This window comes from Marmota monax, unplaced genomic scaffold (genome assembly GCF_021218885.2).
Source record: "Marmota monax isolate L192 unplaced genomic scaffold, Marmota_monax_Labrador192_F-V1.1 WCK01_AAM20220418_F8-fsc00040, whole genome shotgun sequence".
Taxonomy (NCBI): domain Eukaryota; kingdom Metazoa; phylum Chordata; class Mammalia; order Rodentia; family Sciuridae; genus Marmota; species Marmota monax.
This window is the reverse complement of record NW_026692782.1, coordinates 12,712,774-12,732,375: the sequence shown is the minus strand read 5'-3', so window position 1 is coordinate 12,732,375 and position 19,602 is coordinate 12,712,774. Positions and strand designations below refer to the sequence as shown.

At 44.6% G+C, this 19,602-nt stretch overlaps 1 protein-coding gene across 1 annotated transcript; it reads left to right on the top strand.

Moving 5' to 3' along the window:
* Positions 1–5,548: 5,548 nt before the first annotated feature.
* Positions 5,549–17,866, top strand: Stc1 (stanniocalcin 1). The gene is made up of 4 exons (XM_046447892.2): positions 5,549–5,920; positions 7,858–8,000; positions 8,698–8,909; positions 14,721–17,866. Exons 1-4 carry the CDS (start codon positions 5,803–5,805, stop codon positions 14,989–14,991), a joined length of 744 nt encoding a protein of 247 aa, XP_046303848.1. The 5' UTR covers positions 5,549–5,802; the 3' UTR covers positions 14,992–17,866.
* The last annotated feature ends 1,736 nt before the right edge of the window (positions 17,867–19,602 follow it).

The window sequence follows — 19,602 nt, the reverse complement described above, 5'->3', positions numbered from 1 at the left end:
TGGCATCATCCATCGATCCCACCGTTCAATAGGGCAGATGCTGCCTTGTGTCAAGATTCATGCAGTCCTGCCTTCCCCGATGACTTGACTACACTCACTTTCCCACCAGAGCCATCCAGAGAGTATGTGTTGACTCCAGGCACAGATTTTATGGAACACACCCAATGTATGGGTCCTTTGGCTGGAAGCAGAAAGCCCCAGTCCTCAGATTCGCATTAACCACTGGACAAGAGGTCTTCTCAAATAAGTGTAATGTGACAACATGCACAACCCCTACGGCATCCCAAATCGGCCCCTGCACCCAACAGAATGCATACCCCTTCTTCACAAAGGCATTTTGGAGCAGGACCAAAAAACCGGAGGCCCCCCTTACATGAGTTTCCCTCGTGTGTGCTTCCCACAATGCTCTGGAAGGTTTCCAAACTGTAGGACAGCCACAGAAAGTGACAGAAATTGTGTGAAAAGTTACTCGGCTTTGACCTTTGTCTAGAAAGTCCTGGAAGAAAGAATGCCAAACGAAAGAATGAATGAAAGATGTATCTTTACTTCGGTAATGGGAAGCAATGCTAGCTCTAACCTTGAAATGAAATCCCTTTTTAACGAAGGAATTCAAAACACTGCAAGTGTATTATCTGATTATTCCCTCAGCTTCCCTGAACAATGTGAGTACAGATAATATCCTCCCATAGGACTAGGGAAGAACACTTAAACTTGCCTGCAACGTATTTCCTTAATAGATAATACAAGAATGGTACATAAAATGGTCTATACTGCAACACTTCCAAGAACAGAGAACCATACTAGGCTGCAAGCTCACTAGCTAAGTAACAGGTATGGACTACAAACCTGTGTTGTCCCCCTAAGAAGCATTCTGATGGCATGAAATAATGAGCAAACAGAGCCAGGATTCACAACTGGGTGTTTTTGTTTGTTTGTTTATTTATATATTTATTTATTGCTTTTTTTTTTCCTTTATTCAATTTAAAGGAAATGTGTCCACATTGTTGGTTGATTCGAGCGCCCCCATGTGTCTCAAAGGAGTAATTTCACTTTAGGTCTTTCGTAGGGCTATTTTAAAGGACAGATCAGATGACCCACAGAACCTCTTCACATTTGCTTCAGTAGCCTCCTGTATCTCTGGAGATAGGAAAGCTGCCCTAAGAATATGAACTTGTCCTCCTGGATACAAAGAAGCATCACAACTTACACCTGAAGCAATGAGAAGCAGATGTTCACAAGAGAGAAGGCTAATTTCAACTTGCCTGTTCTGATTAAAGCCTGTTAAGTCATCCTGTGTGTGTGTGTGTTTCTTGCCCCTCAAGACAAAGGCTCTAAGCAATCATACTCTCTCTGCTACTGTGGTGGCCACACAAGAATCCAGAACTATTTCTGTAATTAGCAAATCTCAGGAGATTTTTCCCACTGTCCACACTATGACCACAAGCAAGCCATTTTTTGCATTGGGTCCTGGTCTTCTCCAGTGGGAAGGAAAGAGAGCACTCCTGTTATTACACATAGGATGCATCTGCAGTGATGCCTGACATAGACATGCACCCATAAATGTTAATTAATTGATTCAAACCTATAAGCTCTATTCTAATTCACTGGCCATATTACATTCTCCTCACCCCACCCCATCCCAAAAAAGATTCAACATGCATCCTTTAAGGACTAGCTTGGGAATTCCTTAAGCATGGGAAAAGGTCAACCATCTCTTGCATTTCTCACCACTACCTGACCTAGTGCCAGTCACACAGTGACACTCCATAAACTAGGGCAAGCTCTGGGCACGTGGGGAGAGGAGGGAATTTGCCATCTTAATGTATTTCCTTGTTTGCTTTCTTTGGTAGAGTTTAAAGCAATCAAAGGCATGCAAGAGGCAGAGATTCATTCAAGAATTTGAGGCCATCTATACAGAAAACCTGGTGTCTTCACAGAAAAATAGAAATTTTAAAAAGCTTTCAGTTCATCCCCCCACCCCCCGCTGCCAACCCCCACATTTGTCTTGAGTTTAGAAAATCACAGTCCAACCATCAACAGAAAACACACAGGCCCAGAATTGCCAAAGAAAAATGGCCCAAGCCCGGTCACTATGTCAGACCACCTTGCTGAGTCTTGCTCTCCACTAACAAAAAGAACATTTACTAAGAAACCAAGCTGTTGGGCTCCTCTCACCAAAAAGGTAAAGAGCTATTCACTGCTTCGTGTTAAGCTAGCCAAATCCAACAAAGCCCTGGAGATTTTTGGCTTAATCTTCTCACTGAACTCCTGGCAGCCTTGCACGGGCACAGCCAGGGCATCGTCACCCAGCCCGAGGTACTGGCAGCTCCACGCTCACACTTAGCACTTACTCTGCTCAGATGCAATGGCACAGGGTACCCAGCTCCCCTGCCACCCACTGCACCCCGGGCGCACCTTCAACCGTGAGGCCTGGCTTGGGAAGGCTCCTCACTCACCCAAAGTACAGTCAGTTCCTTTTGATAGGTAATTTTATAACCTGAGCAGAACACCAGAGAGTACCTGCTCCACTGGGATACCAGGTAGTCCCTGCAAGTTAAGGGCAACCAAAAAATGGGGAGGGAAAAGTCTGATGTATATCATCTCCTTTATCATTAAATCAGGAGAAAAGATTCTTTTTTTAGGAATTGCTTAGGTTAACTGATAATGTCGATTTTATTTAAAACTTTTTTCATATTTTCCTCCTTCCTTACCTACAACCACCATTGTAACCTCATCAATCAACACAAACCCATATTGCTAACTAGTGGGAAAACTTCCATTCCTTTCTTTGTCCAAACCATCAAATGCTAATTTCAACACATTATTTAAAACAATTCCCATTCAAGAGCCCTTGGGACTCACTACTGCTTGCAAGAGAAATTCAGACTGAAATCTGACATTCAAACTCCTGCATATTCTCTCAGATCTGCAAGAGAAGTTACAGAGGAGCCAGTCATTCCCACGAGAGCTCCTAAGACTTTAATGATTGCCATATAAAGTCCAAGACAGAAGTACAGTTATCAGATAGCCTCCAATTGTGGACTTCTGGGAAAAGAACTTAGGTCGGGCATTACCACTTAGACTTCAACCCCCTCCCTTGATCTTCTCAAACATATTGTCACCCTCAAGTGTTTTAACATCCTCCAACATGTTGACATGCACTCTAGTTATATTCAAACCCATGTGGCTGGCCATCATTGTATTTCTTCAAATGACAGCTTACCTGCCATTGCGAAAGGCTTGGCACACAGAGTAACAAATCTCCAGGCATGTGATGGTAAGCAAGAAAAACAAGGAGGAACAATAAATCAGCATCAGAAAAAATACAGAACACATCCTCATACTTGTAGGACATTGCATTCTGGTGAGAGCATTGGAGAGTAGGGAAAAGAAGGAGGAGGATGGGAGGTTCACCATCACCTTGGCAAGCCAGTGGGCCAACCAGGGAAAGTCCAGCAAGAGGAGCAAACATCAGTGCCTTTAACAGTGTCAGTGGCCATGGTGGTGAAGAATACCGATGGACAGAAGTCAGGACCCTTGGAAAGAATATGCACCTGTCTTCTTGTGAGCTGGGTGACCTATTGCACTGAGTAATCTTGGCATTGCCACACATACATACTGTCCTGCCTAAAGCAATTTAAAAAAAAAAAAAAAAAACTTCCAGCTTGCGCAAACAAGAATTTTATTTAAAAAGTGAAATATCATAAATTCTTAAAAAGCAATCACAGAAGCTCACCTCCTTCCCCCACAAAGCCTTCCCTACATCTCTAGCTTGAACTCTCAGTGCACATGTTTTGCCAGGCAAGGCCCTGAATCTTGAATCTTGAATCTCTAGGTGTCAGGGAGGCTGGGCATCTTCCCAACCTGCCTACAGGCACCTCAAGGTCAAGAATCCTTCATCCGCCTTCTTCTGGACCTCTTTTATTCCCCTCTCCCCCAGCACTCAGCCTGAAAGGTATTTGAGCAATACCAACACTGTCAATTGATATAAACTGAAATGTACAAGCATCTCCACTTTCCAACAACCCATTTTCACCAAGTGTGGCCTGGAAGTCACCCAGCAAACCCACTCCCCCTGTGTACAGAGCTCATTCTTGGTTGGTTTGTGATTGTAGAGCTGGTGGTCTCTTTAACTTCCATGTGAAGATGTGGGGATTTAAAGTGAAGCCACTGGCTCTATTTCTTTGTAAGATCATCCTACCTAAGTCTGTACAAATCACCAATGGCCCTCCTGAAAATCCTTAAAGGTTTTATTGTTTAATCCCTTCACTTCACCACAGCCCTTAATGACCACCTTCCTACCCTAAGAAGTCCTCTCAAAGGTTGGTAACCTCCTTCACAAGTTACAGACAAGCCTTGCTGTTACCTACTTATAAGAAAATGAAAGCTTCTATAGTAGGCTTGATTGGTGATGCCACTGTAATTTTCCCATTAAGTCTGGAGTTTATCAGTCTTCTCTCCTCCACAATCTGGTCTTTCCCTACCTCTTCTTCCCAGTCCCGCCCCCTGCCTCCTCCCCACCCCTCAAGAAATGAACTGGTTTACCCAACAGGTTTCATCTTGCTTTGACCAGCTTATGGTTTCAAACGTGATTGTGGAGTTCCTGGGCTTGAATCCACAGCTTATTAATTTCCAGGCATTCATGAGGTCTCTGTCTAGTGTGCTGTGGGAGGTGTGCAGGCGTGCCTCTGGTCACTAACACCCTGGGAGTTCGCAATTCAGCTAGTGACTGAAAAGGTGGAGTCTTTTAATTTGTGTTACTGTAGAATCACATCTCTTTGGAGGTGTAAGGACAGCCAGACTTCAACTCCAGCATTTTATAGGTTTTAAAACAGAGGAGGAGCAAGGGGAAAGGACTGGGTCAAGGTCATAGAGTTAATCAATCGAGGAGCTGGGGCTGCAGCTCAGAGCTGTCTTATCTCAATCCACCAAGACTCTTCCACTCACAAATCCTGCCTGGATGGCTCACGGATGTGAATCCGAATAAAGGATGCTTGCAGGTCACAGAAACGCATCACAAATGCATAGTATGTGGGAACACAAACATGCAGAGATGTGGAGACACTGTTTTGTACACAGCTTACAAAACAGAACATCCTGTTAGAGCAAAGGAGCTCTATTTAGATTAAGTTGTAATCCAAAGAGCTACACCTTCCCACCATACCCTAGCTCCCATGGCCCTCAATAACTCCTTTTTAAAAAAAAAAAAAAAAAAAAAAAAAAAGATGAATACCTTTCAAAAACCACTTGGACAGATTTTCCTTTAGTTCAATCAATATAAAGTCATTCCTTAATCTGTGAAAATAGCTTTTTCACACATCTCTGCACACACAGCCACACACACATATAAAACATTGGCAGCAGGTACTTTTAATTTGCTGGAAAATATTTCTAAGAAGTCAAAAAGCTCCAGCTGAATAAGCGTGCCCTCCTATTGGCTGAGTTGACCAGTTGAGGCATATGATTGGTCCCTGATCCTGAGGACCGATAAGAACGGCTATAAAATCCCTGGGTGCAGCTCTTGGGCCCCCAGTTTGCAAAAGCCAGAGGTGCAAGAAGCAGCAACTGCAGCAGGCAGCAGCAGCAGCAGCAGCAGCAGTGAAGACCGTGTTGGCAGCAGGGTCCGCAGGAGCAGCATCAGCAGCAACAAAAAAAAAAAAAAATCCTCATCAAATCCTCACCTAAGCTTTCAGTATATCCAGATCCACATCTTCACTCAAGCCGGGAGAGGGAGAGAGGAAAGGGGGGGAGGAAAAAAAAAAAAAAAAAAAACCTAACAACTTAGCGGAAACTTCTCAGAGAATGCTCCAAAACTCAGCAGTGCTTCTGGTGCTGGTGATCAGTGCTGCTGCAAGCCATGAGGCGGAGCAGAATGACTCTGTGAGCCCCAGGAAATCCCGGGTGGCAGCTCAGAACTCAGGTAAGCGCAAACCCGGGACCGGCTTCTCCCCCAAAGAGCTGTCCTCATTTGCCTCTCACTTTTGCAACTGTGTCTGTAGCGGCTGATCTTGATAATAAATGTGCTTCATGCCCCATGGCAATAAACTGCCAGTGTAATCCAATAGCCTTAGGAAGTGAAGCTCCTTTGTTTAATAAATTGCATGCAACTAACGAAGGAACTGGGCGCTCTGCTGAGGGTATTTCATTGCATAAGCCTAGCCTGATTGCCTGAAATCTGGCACGTACCCTCTTGGGGGGAGGGGGAGGGGGAAAGGCTTGAATGTTGGCATGCCTCAGAGCACTCTCTACACTTTCCAGAAGCTGGTCTTAAGGTGAGACACAGCTTGTCTGATGCTGTCCTTTCCCCTCCCCGTTTGAGACCCCCAAAACTTGACTTCTCTGCCTCTTCAGAGAACCCAGAGAAGCTCGCTTTTCAGACTGATTTTCAGATCCATAGCCCTCCAGTCTGACAAATCCAGAGCGGATTCAGAGAAAACCCTCCGTATCCCACCCCCAACACCACTCCCTCACTCTCTACCAGCTCGCTGTCTCTTGGGCTCCATTCAGTTGCCCTTGCAGCCCGTGGCCAGAAAGCCCCTCGGAAGAGAATATTCGTGAAATGAAGCAGCTGTTTCTCCAAGGGGAAGGTCTCACTTTCATCCTGACTCCCAGAGTAGTTAATTGTGTAGGATCCCAGCCTCTGAAGGAAAAGGGGCGTCGGGAAGCCTGTATCAAGACCTCAGCCCCTTCGCCCCTGTGGCCCCACTCTCTGCTCTTCCATCTCAGCCCTGTCTCCCCCAACTGTCAGCCTAGATGGGATCGCAGGTGTCAAAATGCTGCAGAGCGTGCTCCCCTTGGAAGAGCGAGAGGAGGGCTTTGCTTCCCTTCCTTTTGTATTTAGTTGCTATAGAGATGCCTGATTCACAATTCCAGCTTGCCTAAAACAATAGCAGCCCTAATGCATATTAAAACTGCTTAAAGCAAAGTTATAATTTGAACCCGTGGAAATATATAATTAGGGAAATGACTTGTAACATCCCAGAGGCTGCGGGTGGTGGGAGGGGGTGGGGAAGCCTAACTGAACCATGCTTTTGATCTCGGAGGAGAATCCTACGGTATGAAGGCTACAGATCATTTCTTGCCGAGCTGCCTGCCAGAACACCCCCCTTCTGTGGGAGAGAAATTACTTTTATGGGAGATCTTATCCAGAATGTAGAGAGCCTCATGCAAGCTCTTTGCGGTTTTCTTCCAGTCTTGCACAAGGGGTGCCTTGGCCTTGTTATTCCACACCTGTGTTTCTCAAAAAAAAAAAAAAAAAAGGTTTTAATATGAGAGATTATACATACCTCTAAGCACTAACCTGTGGGGGTTGGGATGAACATGAGCAGATGAGATTCCTTTCCACCAATATGATGGTAAGTTAAAAGCCTGAAATCATAAGGGTCTCCCTCAAGTGGCCTATTGGCAAATTCTTCTCTGCCATTTGGGCTAAAATCCCATGCTTTTTACCCTAAAGGGCATTTTTTTTTTAAGCCAGGCCCTCCCACCTCCTAAACCCATCACCAGCCACTTCAAGTGCCAGGCAATGGTCTTTGATCCCACAGAGTTGCTGGAAGGCACTGTGCATTGCCGGGACCCCAACCCTGCTTCAGTCACCAAAATGTGTATGGGGGTGAGTCGGAGTGGGCACGTCTCCAAGGAAGAACTCATTCCCCTAGAGTGCTCTGGCTCTCAGAAGCCAACAGGGCCTGTCCATCCTCCTTCTTACCCCACTCCTCTTCAAATGGGCCTCTTTAATGGTCCTCAGGACAGAGTTCTGGGATATGTTCTTCTGGTCCCTTGTCCTTGAACTTTGCCTGCACCGGCTGGACCCCACCCAGCATCCCTCTGTTTGACTGGATGTGATGTCTCTTCCAGCTGAAGTGGTTCGCTGCCTCAACAGTGCTCTGCAGGTTGGCTGTGGGGCTTTTGCATGCCTGGAAAACTCCACGTGTGACACAGATGGGATGTACGACATCTGTAAATCCTTCTTGTACAGCGCTGCTAAATTTGACACTCAGGTAATAAGACCTTGACCCCTGCTCCCTCTGACTGATTGTCTTTAACAGAGTAGTCCACTATTGTTCTGAGGAACCAGTCTTGTAGGGAACCAGCCCTGCTTCCCAGCCTCCCTATACAAAATTGCCATCTCAGGGTGTGTGTGTGCACATACACATGCACGCACAGTCACAGCCTGGGTCAGGAAATAGGCTCTGTCTTACACACTCCCACCCCCACCCTGGGGCGTGCCAGTAAGAGCTGACAGAGGCTGGCTTATAAGAGGAGGGGGATGAGCAGAGAAGCCTTCCCTCTTCTAAGGAAAAGAAAATGTTCTAACAAAGAACTTCTTGCTGTATGACCTGGCCTACTGGCTTGTCATCCAAATGACCAAAGTCTCCATCCAAGAATATCTAAAACTGGAGTATGACAGAATGACAGTTGTCAAGATGCAGGGTGGTTGATTATGGATCCTTTCGTTTTTCCTCTTATTTCCTTTCTGTGGAGCTCAAGTTTCAAGATTATCTAAGGGAAAAGGTGTTTTTTTTTTTTCCCTTTAAATTCTTGCCTATGACATACAATCTCCTCATGGCAAGGATATGCAGATGGTCATGATATAATGCAAAAAAAAACAGGCCCCCTGAAGATTCTCATATTGCACCCCCGACCTCTTCTGTCAGTTCAAGCTAAGCCTTTTCTTCTATCCCCCTTCCTCGACAGGGAAAAGCATTTGTCAAAGAGAGCTTAAAGTGCATTGCCAACGGGGTCACCTCCAAGGTCTTCCTGGCCATTCGGAGGTGCTCCACTTTCCAGAGGATGATTGCTGAGGTGCAGGAAGAGTGCTACAGCAAGCTGAATGTGTGCAGTGTCGCCAAGCGGAACCCCGAAGCCATCACTGAGGTTGTGCAGCTGCCCAATCACTTCTCCAACAGGTATGAACTCGGTCCACTTCTTTGCAATCAGAGGGAGAGGAGGGGGGGGTGGCTGGCAGAGCCAGACTAGGAAGGAGGGTTAAATTGCCACAGTCACGCTCTTATTTTAGCTTACCGTCTTCCCAGCTTTTGCAGGAAAAATATGTTTGTGATTGGTTATGACAGTTTGAGCAGCTTGGTTTTTTCCCCCACTGTTATAGGAAAAGTCTTCCCATGCAGATAACAGAAAGCTTCATCTACAGCATCCCTGGGTACATTTTCTTTGTCCATTTTTTTGCCGTGACCCTGAAGGAAATGGTGACGTTTCTGGAAACCACCTTTTGAGACATCACATTTGGCTGGAACCAAAACCATGCAGCAGTATAATTGGCCAGTGTCAAAACTTTGGTCAAATGTCATAATGCAGATTGTGCTAAATCCGCATGGATTTCAAATCAGTCCCAAGCCCAGTCAGACATTTCACTGGCTAACCCAGAACCAGCCATCTTACTTCCCTGGCATTTAGATTTGCTCAATGAAGAGCAAAATGGCCTGAGTGCCCTTGCTGGCTTTATGCTAGCCCATCCCTCTAGTCCCAGGTTTCCCAGGATGCAGTTTAGTGGTTGCCCAGAGTGCATCTCCAGCTTAGTGCTCTCACATGACCAAAGCCACTGAGCTCAGAATGTCTGAGCATCATGCCTTCCTATACCAAGCTCCTGCCTTGACCAGCCAGCGGTGAAATCCTAACACATGAAAAGGCTGGCCTCCTGGTTTCATGTGGGTTGGCCTGCAAAGGCTTCCAGCAAGAACTGAGGCATATTGGTGGCGGGTAATGGAGACACGGCAATGCGGACCAGTCAGGGTCAGCCTACTGTGATGGCTCTTAGCCTAAAACTTGAATCCCAAAGTTCCATTGACTCTTCAGCCAAATCTGCTCAGATTCACAAAGATCAGCCTTATGTTCCTCTGGTCCCCTGAGAGCTATTACAGCCCTATCTGATTAATTTTCTAGCCAAGTGCCACCACCCTTCTCCAGAAAATGGCAACAGCTAAGTGTTTCTGGGGCTTATAACAGAGCTAGTTATGTACCCATAGGAAAGTGGAAGACCAGAGAAGTTTCTCCCCCGTAAGAAGAAGCTAAAGTCCCTAACATAAAAACTCTGTAAATTTCTGATTCAGTCTTAGCTACAGGTCAGTGCCCTTGAGAACCACATGTTAGTTTACAGAAATCATTTGTCTGGTCCTTGAAAGCAAACAAGGACCAGGATTCTAACCAATTGTCTCAGAACAGGACAATCAAGTCTACCAGGCCTCTCATTTTTTTTTTTTCTTGTATGGGGAATTGAAGTCAAGGGGCACTCGACACCGAGCCACATCCCAACCCCTATTTTGTATTTTATTTAGAGACAGGGTCTCACTGAGTTTCTTAGCACCTTGCTTTTGCTGAGGCTGGCTTTGAACTTGCAATTCTCTTACCTCAGCCTCCCGAGCCACTGGGATGACAGGTATGCGCCACCTTGCTTAGGTCAAATGGCTTGTCTCCTAATATCAATCTTGGTTTTAAGGAAGATATCTGTTGCATGGGTAGGGATGAGAACTGGCTATTTGTTAGCGACATCCTTCACCACAAGGAAAAGAAATGGAGAATTCTTCATCCGGCAGTGGCTTGAGACAAATTATGCACACATGCAGTAGATGGGGGCAGGGGAGTAGCAATGCCATTGTCACAAGTTTACACATCATGGAGCCAATTTTGAGACAATCCGAGCTCACCATTTCAACTGACACAGCATCTTCCATGTGAAGGGAGATGTGCTATGGAAGGAGGGTGCATACACTAGACTCGAGGTCCCAACCCAACCAAGAAGAGGCTCATGGAAAGAGCTCTTAACCAGACAATCTTCCTTTTATTAGGGGCCTTATCTTTCAACACCTTCAGAAAATGGTCTAAAAAGAAAGTCTTCTGATTCCCCCTTTTCATTTTAGAGGACTCACTATTAAGGGTAAGGAAAGGGGGGTAAGGAAAACAAATGGCCAGTTCTGGAAGGCCATCCTCCATGATAGGCCTTACCTTTCTCCAAGTATTTTGCTACAGTGGGCTACTGTTATTCCTCCTTGGGGCTGTAGAGATTTCCGGTTACAGGCTGGGCCCGACCTGCTCTATTTAAGCTCCTCACCCTCCTGAAACATCCTGCTTTCCCAGCCTCTGTCCCACCATAGACACACACTAAGTTGGTGCCAATTGGCACAGAATTGCAAAAGGAAGTAGTTACAGGTTCATTCTACCTTCCTGTGACTTATCTAGCATGAGATTTGAGGCTGGGAGAATCCAAAAGCCTGTGACTGGACCAGGAGTCAGAACAAGGGAGTTTTCCATGACAGAGAGGCACCTAGAAAAGGAAAGGTAGTTGAAGTGTCCCCTGGCTGAATCTGCAAACTGGGCCTTCAGTGATGAGAGAAGCAGGCAGAATCAATCAGGCGGTCGCGGGGCTTGGGAACCAATTAGACCAACCCAGATCCAGAGTGGGAAAACTGACAAAGCGTCCAACTCTCTGGGGCATGGATAGGGAACAGGAAACAGAAGAATAATATTGATCAAGGGAAACAAAGGACTATTTATAAACCCTCACACAGAACGTTCCTAGGCAGTGTGTGTGTATTTGGGTAGGCATGGCTGAAACAGTAGCTATGGAGAATATCTGATCGTATTCTTTACCAAGAGAAAAAAAAAAAAAAAAGTCAGGGATGGAATTTTCAAAGTGGGAAGAAAGAAACATGCTTAAAAAGGAAATTTCAGGCTGAGAGATCAGAACACTTGGCTCACTAGGTCTTTGCAGTACAGCCCCTTTGCCCACCACAAAGGCCATGGAGAGAAAGAAAGGAATCTACTCAAGTTCTCCTAGCTCCTCCTGCAAAGGAGGGGCTTAACCCTGAGCTGCACTATTTTTGCTCAATTGAGAAGAAATCCCTAGAAATACAAAATGTCAGAGCTAAAGACCATTATGTAGACTAACTGCCTTATTTTTCTGATTAAAGATCAGAGGCTCAGAGACAGGAGTGACCTGCTGAAGGTCACACAGCTCGTGAGTAAGAGTTGGGCCCAGAATTCACGTGGCCTTGAGCCAAGCTATTTTGATTCCTACTTCAAAAGTGGCAGCCAGAAAAACTTGCAAGAAATAGCCACAATCCAAAAATAGAAAACCAGGCATAATTGAATATATATGCACCAGAATGGTCAGCAATTAAATTTGCATACATTCTCCCCTAAAAGAAAAGACATTTCCTCCCAAAAGCTATGGAAACAGTAAGTCTTGGTGCAAGAGGGCGCTCGCTAAATATGTGACCGTTGTGAAGTCCACTTTTGCTGGTGGCACAACCTCTTCAATAATCTGTCTCACTTAGTGACCAATGGGAAAGAGGTGTCTCATTGACCAGCACATCCAAAAAGTAAATGTCATATCTCAGACTTAATGGAGAGAAACAGGGCTAACCCTGCTGACATTAAGGCACCACCAGCCACTGATCTCCAGTCTGCCCTATTGAGCTAACAAAACTCCATCAGGGAAGCAGGAAGGTGAGAGGCAGAGTGGACAGTCACTGGGCTGTCATACCTGGGCTAGCAGAGAGAGCAACACTGAAGGTAGGAGACCTCGGAGAAAGACAGCAGGTATTTAGACTGGGTGGGACCACGGGCAACATGTAGCCCTGACACAACAAGGGTAGCTATTGAAGTTTCATTTCCATTAAGGTTTTGGACTTCTTGGTGCAGACAAGGGCTTTCTGTTCTTTCTAAGGGAAGATCATTGTTTCCAGCGCATTTGGGGGCTCATCTGGCATGAATAGTTCTTTCTGGAAGTGGAAGGGTTAACTTCCAAGTAATAAAGTCTTTCCAGGGCCTTATCCTCCCAAACCTAATTACCCTCTGAAACAGACACAGTAATCCAGAGGACCACGAGTTAGGAGATGCCCAGAGACCAACGTATATATAGCTCGCTGAAGCTATCAGCACAAAACTGTTTGTTCTCAGTTTTTCCAAAACCAGTTTTCTCCCCATTTCTCCATCCAAGCAAAGGCTACTTGACTCATGCGCTTTATAATTCCAAAGTGCTGGAAAATGTTCCCCTGTGCCAGAGAATCCCAGCTTTGCTCACAGCTGGATGTAATTGTCCCCAGGAGGGAAGGTCCAGCCAGGATTGCATCTGCTAACTCGACCTGCACTTTTCTTTCCACCCTTGACTTGGTTCTCTCACCCACAGAATGGTGACCTCTTGGCTTCATTACCCACATTCCACTCTATTTACTGTCCATCCTTCCAAGGACCTCTCTGGGGGTTAAGTCCTTCTGGAAAGATGTGCAACCCTGCGCTCTGGGAGGCAAGTTAAAAATAAACAGGTTTCTTTTCATGGAAGATCCTGTGGCCCCAGAGATCTCAGGCCCCTCCAAGGAAAGGTCTCCCCACATAGTCCTGCAGTGTCTCCTGTTAGTGAACACAGAGCTAATGGGTTTGAACATCTGTCACCTCAGAAGGAAGCAGGTACATCCCAACCTAAATTGGAATACACCTGCACTGTTCTCCCCAAAGAATAGCATAAGTAATATCTATGCTCTAAACACTGCACGATTTAATCGTTTCCGAGCCATAAAAATTAGCTGCATTTGGGGAATTTGGCTCCAAAGATGAAGGTAATTTGTACCAAACATGAGATTTCTTATAAAATCTACCATACTGACAGATCATTTATTCCTCAGGAAATCATGATTTATTGGAGGGAATTATGTCTTTAAAATGCCATTTCCTCAATGACCACAAAATAAATTTAAAAATCTACTGTGAGCAGGCAATATGGCCTGAGGTAGACAAAGAATAAGGACACAAACAGCACTTTCTATGTTTTCAGTCTAATCCGGGGGCGGGGGGGTGGGGGGGAACTGATCATGAAACCATCAAAGGCTGGGCAAATGTCTATAGGACATCAGAAAAAGGAAGAGGTCAGCAAGAGCCAGACCAGTGAGAGGTTTCATGGAATTACAGAGGCAAGAATCTTAAGGACCATTAATCTTTCCTCTTAAAAATCCTCATGGCTTAGTGTTTGTTTTTCCAACTGCAAGATACCTTTGAAGGAAACCTGAAAATGGGATCAGTCAATAGAAGCCCTTATCAAGACTGGCTGAGATGTCATAGGAAAAAAAAAAAAAAAACATAAGACACAGGATTACAGGGGCCTTAGGAAGTTTAGTTAGAAGATGATCTCAAACGCACATATGCCTGAGCACATGCACCACTAAGAAAAAGGAACATTGCATCAAAATAACTACAAATCCACTTGCCATAACTATTAATATAAGCATAGAGTGTTCAGTTCACCTTATTACATTCATTTTGTTTAACTGAGTCCCAGTTCTGCCATTAACTCACTATGTCCTTGGGCAAATCTCTTGGACTCTCTCATCTTAGTTTCACCTCTACAAAATGAAAGAGTTGAACTGACCACTAAATGGTCTCTGTGGTCCCATTTAGCATTAAAATTCTGTTTCTAAAAATTTCAAAGAGCACAGTCAGCCTGCTATTCAAAATGTGATCTAAATCTCCTGAATTCTAAACATAAAAACGAATTCCTCTCACATGGCATGGCAAACCCATGGAGCTCATGAAGTCAAACTAGACACTGCATAAATCTGGAAGCAAAAACCCAGGTTGGGTGATGAACTATTTATGTTGGCCTGGTTTAACCAATCAGGACTGATGTTAGCAGGAGCCCAGATGATAACCTGGGTGGGTCTCACCTGAACTCTCATGAATGACTGTCCCACGCACTCTCTTTCTCAATGCAGATATTATAACCGACTTGTCCGAAGCCTACTGGAATGTGATGAAGACACCGTTAGCTCAATCAGAGATAGCCTGATGGAGAAAATTGGGCCCAACATGGCCAGCCTCTTCCACATCCTGCAGACGGACCACTGTGCCCAAACACACCCCAGAGCTGACTTCAACAGGAGGCGCACCAGTGAGCCGCAGAAGCTGAAAGTCCTCCTCAGGAACCTCCGAGGTGAGGGGGACTCTCCCTCCCACATCAAACGCACTTCCCATGAGAGTGCGTAACCAGGGAGAAGTGTTCACAACCTCACCAAACTAGTATCATTTTAGGGGTGTTGACACACCAACTTTGAGTGTACTGTGCCTGGTTTGACTTTTTATTTTTAAGTAGTTCCTATTTTCTATCCCCCCTTAAAGAAAATTGCATGAAACTAGGCTTCTGTAATCAATATCCCAACATTCTGCCATGAGAGCATCCCCACACACCAAATCCACACCACCATCCCGCCTCTCCGCAGAACATACCCTCTCCCATCACCTTCCTCCATCCATGTCTCTTCCCAGCTCCCCTCCAACTGACTCCAACACAAAACGTTCATGTAACTGCCCCGTCATTGTAATTGGGAGATGTGGAGCCCTTTAGAATGGTTGCCCCAGTAGAGTTAGCTGATACGAAACAACTTTATTTAAATGCATGTCTTAAATGCTCATAAAGATGTTAAATGGAATTCGTGTTATGAATCTGTGCTGGCCATGGACGAATATGAATGTCATGTTTGAATTCTTGATCTCTAATGAGCTAGTGTCTTATGGTCTCGATCCTCCAATGTCTAATTTCCTTTCCGATACATTTACCAAATTGCTTGAGCCTGGCTCTCCAACCAGGCTTTGAGCCTGCATCTTCTTGCATCTAATGAAAAACAAAAAGCTAACATCTTTATGTACTGTAACTGCTCAGAGCTTTAAAAGTATCTTTAACAATTGTCTTAAAACCAGAGAATCTTAAGGTCTAACTGTGGAATATAAATAGCTGAAAACTAATGTACTGTACATAAATTCCAGAGGACTCTGCTTAAACAAAGCAGTATATAATAACTTTATTGCATATAGATTTAGTTTTGTAACTTAGCTTTATTTTTCTTTTCCTGGGAATGGAATAACTATCTCACTTCCAGATATCCACATAAATGCTCCTTGTGGCCTTTTTTATAACTAAGGGGGTAGAAGTAGTTTTAACTCAACATCGAAACTTAAGATGGGCCTATATGAGATAGGAAAAGCCAACAGGTTTATCTGAAGGACCCCAGGTCAGATGTTAATCTCCCAGCCCACCTCAACCCAGAGGCTACACTTGACTTAGATATAACCTGAAACAGCTCTGTCACATCCAACTGGTAATTTCAGGAACCAAAAAGAGCATCCCTTCGGGCTTGGACCACTTGGTGTGATAAAGCCAACTGTACCTTGGGAAGGGGCAGTTCTTGACTCCCCACCTTTCATCAGTGCCTAGCATTCTGGCAAAGATGCTGGGGTGGGAGATCTCCCACTGAAGCAATCAGGGATGAGTCAACCAGCCTTTGGGTCTTTAGTCCGGGGAACTTGGGGCTGAGGGGGTGTAAATAACCCTGGGCTGTCCAGCCTTAATAGACTCCTCTTACATTTTTGTCCTGTAGCACGCTGCCTGCCAAAGTAGTCCTGGCAGCTAAACCATCTCTGTAGGATCGTTAAAAAAAAGAAAAAAAAAAGAAAAGAAAAAAATATAGATAGAAAGAGGGAAATAGAGTTGGTGGTTTGATCGTTTCTGCCGTGATGTTTACAAGATGGCGACCACCAAAGCCAAATGATTCGCCTATCTATGAACAACAGTAGTTTCTCAGGGTCACTGTCCTTGAACCCAACAGTCCCTTATGAGCGTCACTGCCCACCAAAGGTCAATGTTGAGAGAGGAAGAGGGAGGAGAGGCAGTTCTGCAGGGGCCGCTCCAATCTCGCTTGTGTAGAAACTCTTGGTGCTTGACTCTCACTAGGCCAAACTCAAGATTTGACCAAACCGAGTGATAGGGACCCTGGTGGGAGGAGGGAGGGTACCTCTCCAGAAAAATGAAAAGCAATACAACTTTACCATAAAGCCTTTAAAACCAGTCATGTGCTGCTCAAGGACCAAGAACAAGGTAGCAGACCCAGCAGCAGCAGCAGCAGCAGCACCCACGCTGCTGCAATTGTCCCCACACAGCCTCCAAGCGTGCTGACGTCAGATTGTAAAGGGCGTTTTTATACTCAGAACTGTCCCATCCCCAGGTCCCCAAACAAATGGACACTGCCTTAGCCTCTTGGAAATCAGGTAGAGCATATTCTAAGTTAGATTCTCCCCCTCCCCCCCCCACCGCCCACCCCAGGCAAGGCTGACTTCGCAGAACCAGAAAAGCTAATAAAGTGTGTGTGTTGTGTCCATTTTGCAAACCCACTAAGCCAGGACCCCAAAGTGACAAGTAGTTCATGAGGATTCCTAGCAAAATTCTCTTTTATTTCAGTCCGGTAGATTCTCTCTTTTTCTTTTCCCTTTATTATTTTTCCTCTCTCTGTCTCTCTCTCGCTTTTTTTTTTCTCCTGTGATCTCTTCAAACCGTGGTACCCCCCTTTTCTCCCCACACTGATATTTATATATGTATCCACAATACATATATCTACACATACAGAAAGAAGCAGTTCTCACAACGTTGCTAGTTTTTTGCTCCTCACTCCGCACCCCACCTCCTCTGCCTCTGTACTTCCGAAGCTTCGTCTTGTGTTCGCTACACAGAGTGACTGGGGGCTGACCTAGACCAGTTTGCATGATCCCTCTATTGTGATTTGGTTGCACTTTAGACATTTTTGTGCCATTATATTTGCATTATGTATTTATAATTTAAATGATATTTAGGTTTTTGGCTGAGTACTGGAATAAACAGTGAGCATATCTGGTATATGTCATTATTTATTGTTAAATTACATTTTTAAGCTCCATGTGCATATAAAGGTTATGAAACATATCATGGTAATGACAGATGCAAGTTATTTTATTTGCTTATTTTTATAATTAAAGATGCCATAGCATAATATGAAGCCTTTGGTGAATTCCTTCTAAGATAAAAATAATAATAAAATGTTACGTTTTATTGGTTCCCCCCCTACGTCTTTCATTGTTATTCTTTAAAAACTTCTTGAATGAGAGTTGCTAGCATGAAGTCACTGGCTGATTCGTTTTCTTTAAAGTCACTGAGTGTCCATAGGTTAATGAATGCAGTTTAAATCAACATTTTCCAAATTTCTTTAAAACTATTCACTGGCTCCCGTTTACCCTCTTGATACAAAGGAAACCCCTACCCCTTACGTGGTTGGAAGAGGCTTTATGGTCTACAAGCTACGCAGCAATCAAGCCTCACAGCTCCACCTTCTCTGTTCAAGGATCTCAACTTCCCAGCCACACAGGCAGCGCTGGGAAGAATGGTGCTGTCTCTCCCTCCCAGGTCTTATTTATGCTGTTCTTGCTCTCTGGAAGATCTTCCCCTTTACCCTCTGCCTAGATTGGAAGCATCTGGGGGGCAGGGAAGTATATTAGTTCACCAGTGCGTCCTTAGCACAAAATCAGCACCTTTGATACTTTAAATTATTTAGAAAGCATAGGAAGTGGGAAAAGACAATTGAATCCCCATGTGACAGGGAAAGCAGACAGCTCTGTGGTTTCCATAACACAGCCACCACGCAGTCAGACATCTGGGGTTGAAATTCTGGCTCTGCCACTTATTAACTGCTTGATGTCAGATGAATTCCTTAATCTCAAAATACATCACTTTCTTCCTCTGTAAAATGGGAAGAGTGCTAATGACCCTGTAGAGCTGTCATAAGGCAATCCTTGAGTGGCTTACTGCATTCCCAATGCATAATTAGCTCCAGAGGCATCAGTGCAGCCTCATCACCACAGATTGGAGAATAGACCCTCGGCATCTCAGAAACTGGGAGAAGAATTCACACCAGAACTTCAGCTGGGCCTCCAAGGGTGGTTACAAGCTCAGTCACAGAAAAGGGAGAGTTTCTAGGATGCAATATTTTTTCAAGAGAGAATTCTATCATTTTTTCTAATTAGTAGATTCTTCCTAAGGTTTAAATTCAAATGGGGACATTTATTTCTCTCAATATCTTCCATTTCAAGCTCTAAACAGCATTTCCCAGTAGAACAATTGTCACTTTAAGGCTAAAAACGTATTATATTTGCTTGACTCTGGCCTGGCCAAGAAAAGAAAAAAAAAAAGAACATTCATTTCATTACTATCCTTCATCCTATCCTTCTATCATTATTTCCTTATAGAGAAGCAATACATGAGGCTATAGGGTAGTGTTAGAAAACTTAAACCTGGAACTTCTGTGGCCTGGGTTCAATGCTAGTCCTGCAACTCTGTTGCTTTGGGCTAAGAGCATGACCTCTTCACACCTTAGATTTTGCATTTGCAAAACTATCTCTATGAGGTAGGGACAAATAATAGGTCTCACCTCCAAAAGTGCCCCAAGAATTAAATGTGTGGCATATAACACATTTAAACAGCGCCTAGCATATAGTAGGTGTCCCCAGAACAGTATTGACTGAGCACTGAACAAACATTACCATTAGCAGGAACAGAGGGCTGTCACCACATGTAGATTCCACTCCCACCCTCCATGTGAGTTCTGAGGCAGTCTTTTGCCTGGACTTTTTTTTTCTTGCTCTTTTTCTCTTTGCAGCTCACTACATATTGAATCATAAATTTAATGATAAAATATCACATTCTACAAAAAGTAGCAAATGAAACCATGATGAACACCTGCATCCCATCACCAAGCTTAAGAAATAAAAAAATGCAGATGCCAGTCTCTTGGCATGTGC

What these genes read in the sequence shown, in the direction of transcription:
- Stc1 (XM_046447892.2), top strand. Translation starts at nt 5,803, where the DNA reads ATGCTCCAAAACTCAGCAGTGCTTCTGGTGCTGGTGATCAGTGCTGCT. An exon ending in GGTGGCAGCTCAGAACTCAG is followed by an intron (nt 5,921 to 7,857) that starts GTAAGCGCAAAC and finishes TGTCTCTTCCAG; the next exon opens with CTGAAGTGGTTCGCTGCCTC. An exon ending in CCCAATCACTTCTCCAACAG is followed by an intron (nt 8,910 to 14,720) that starts GTATGAACTCGG and finishes TTCTCAATGCAG; the next exon opens with ATATTATAACCGACTTGTCC.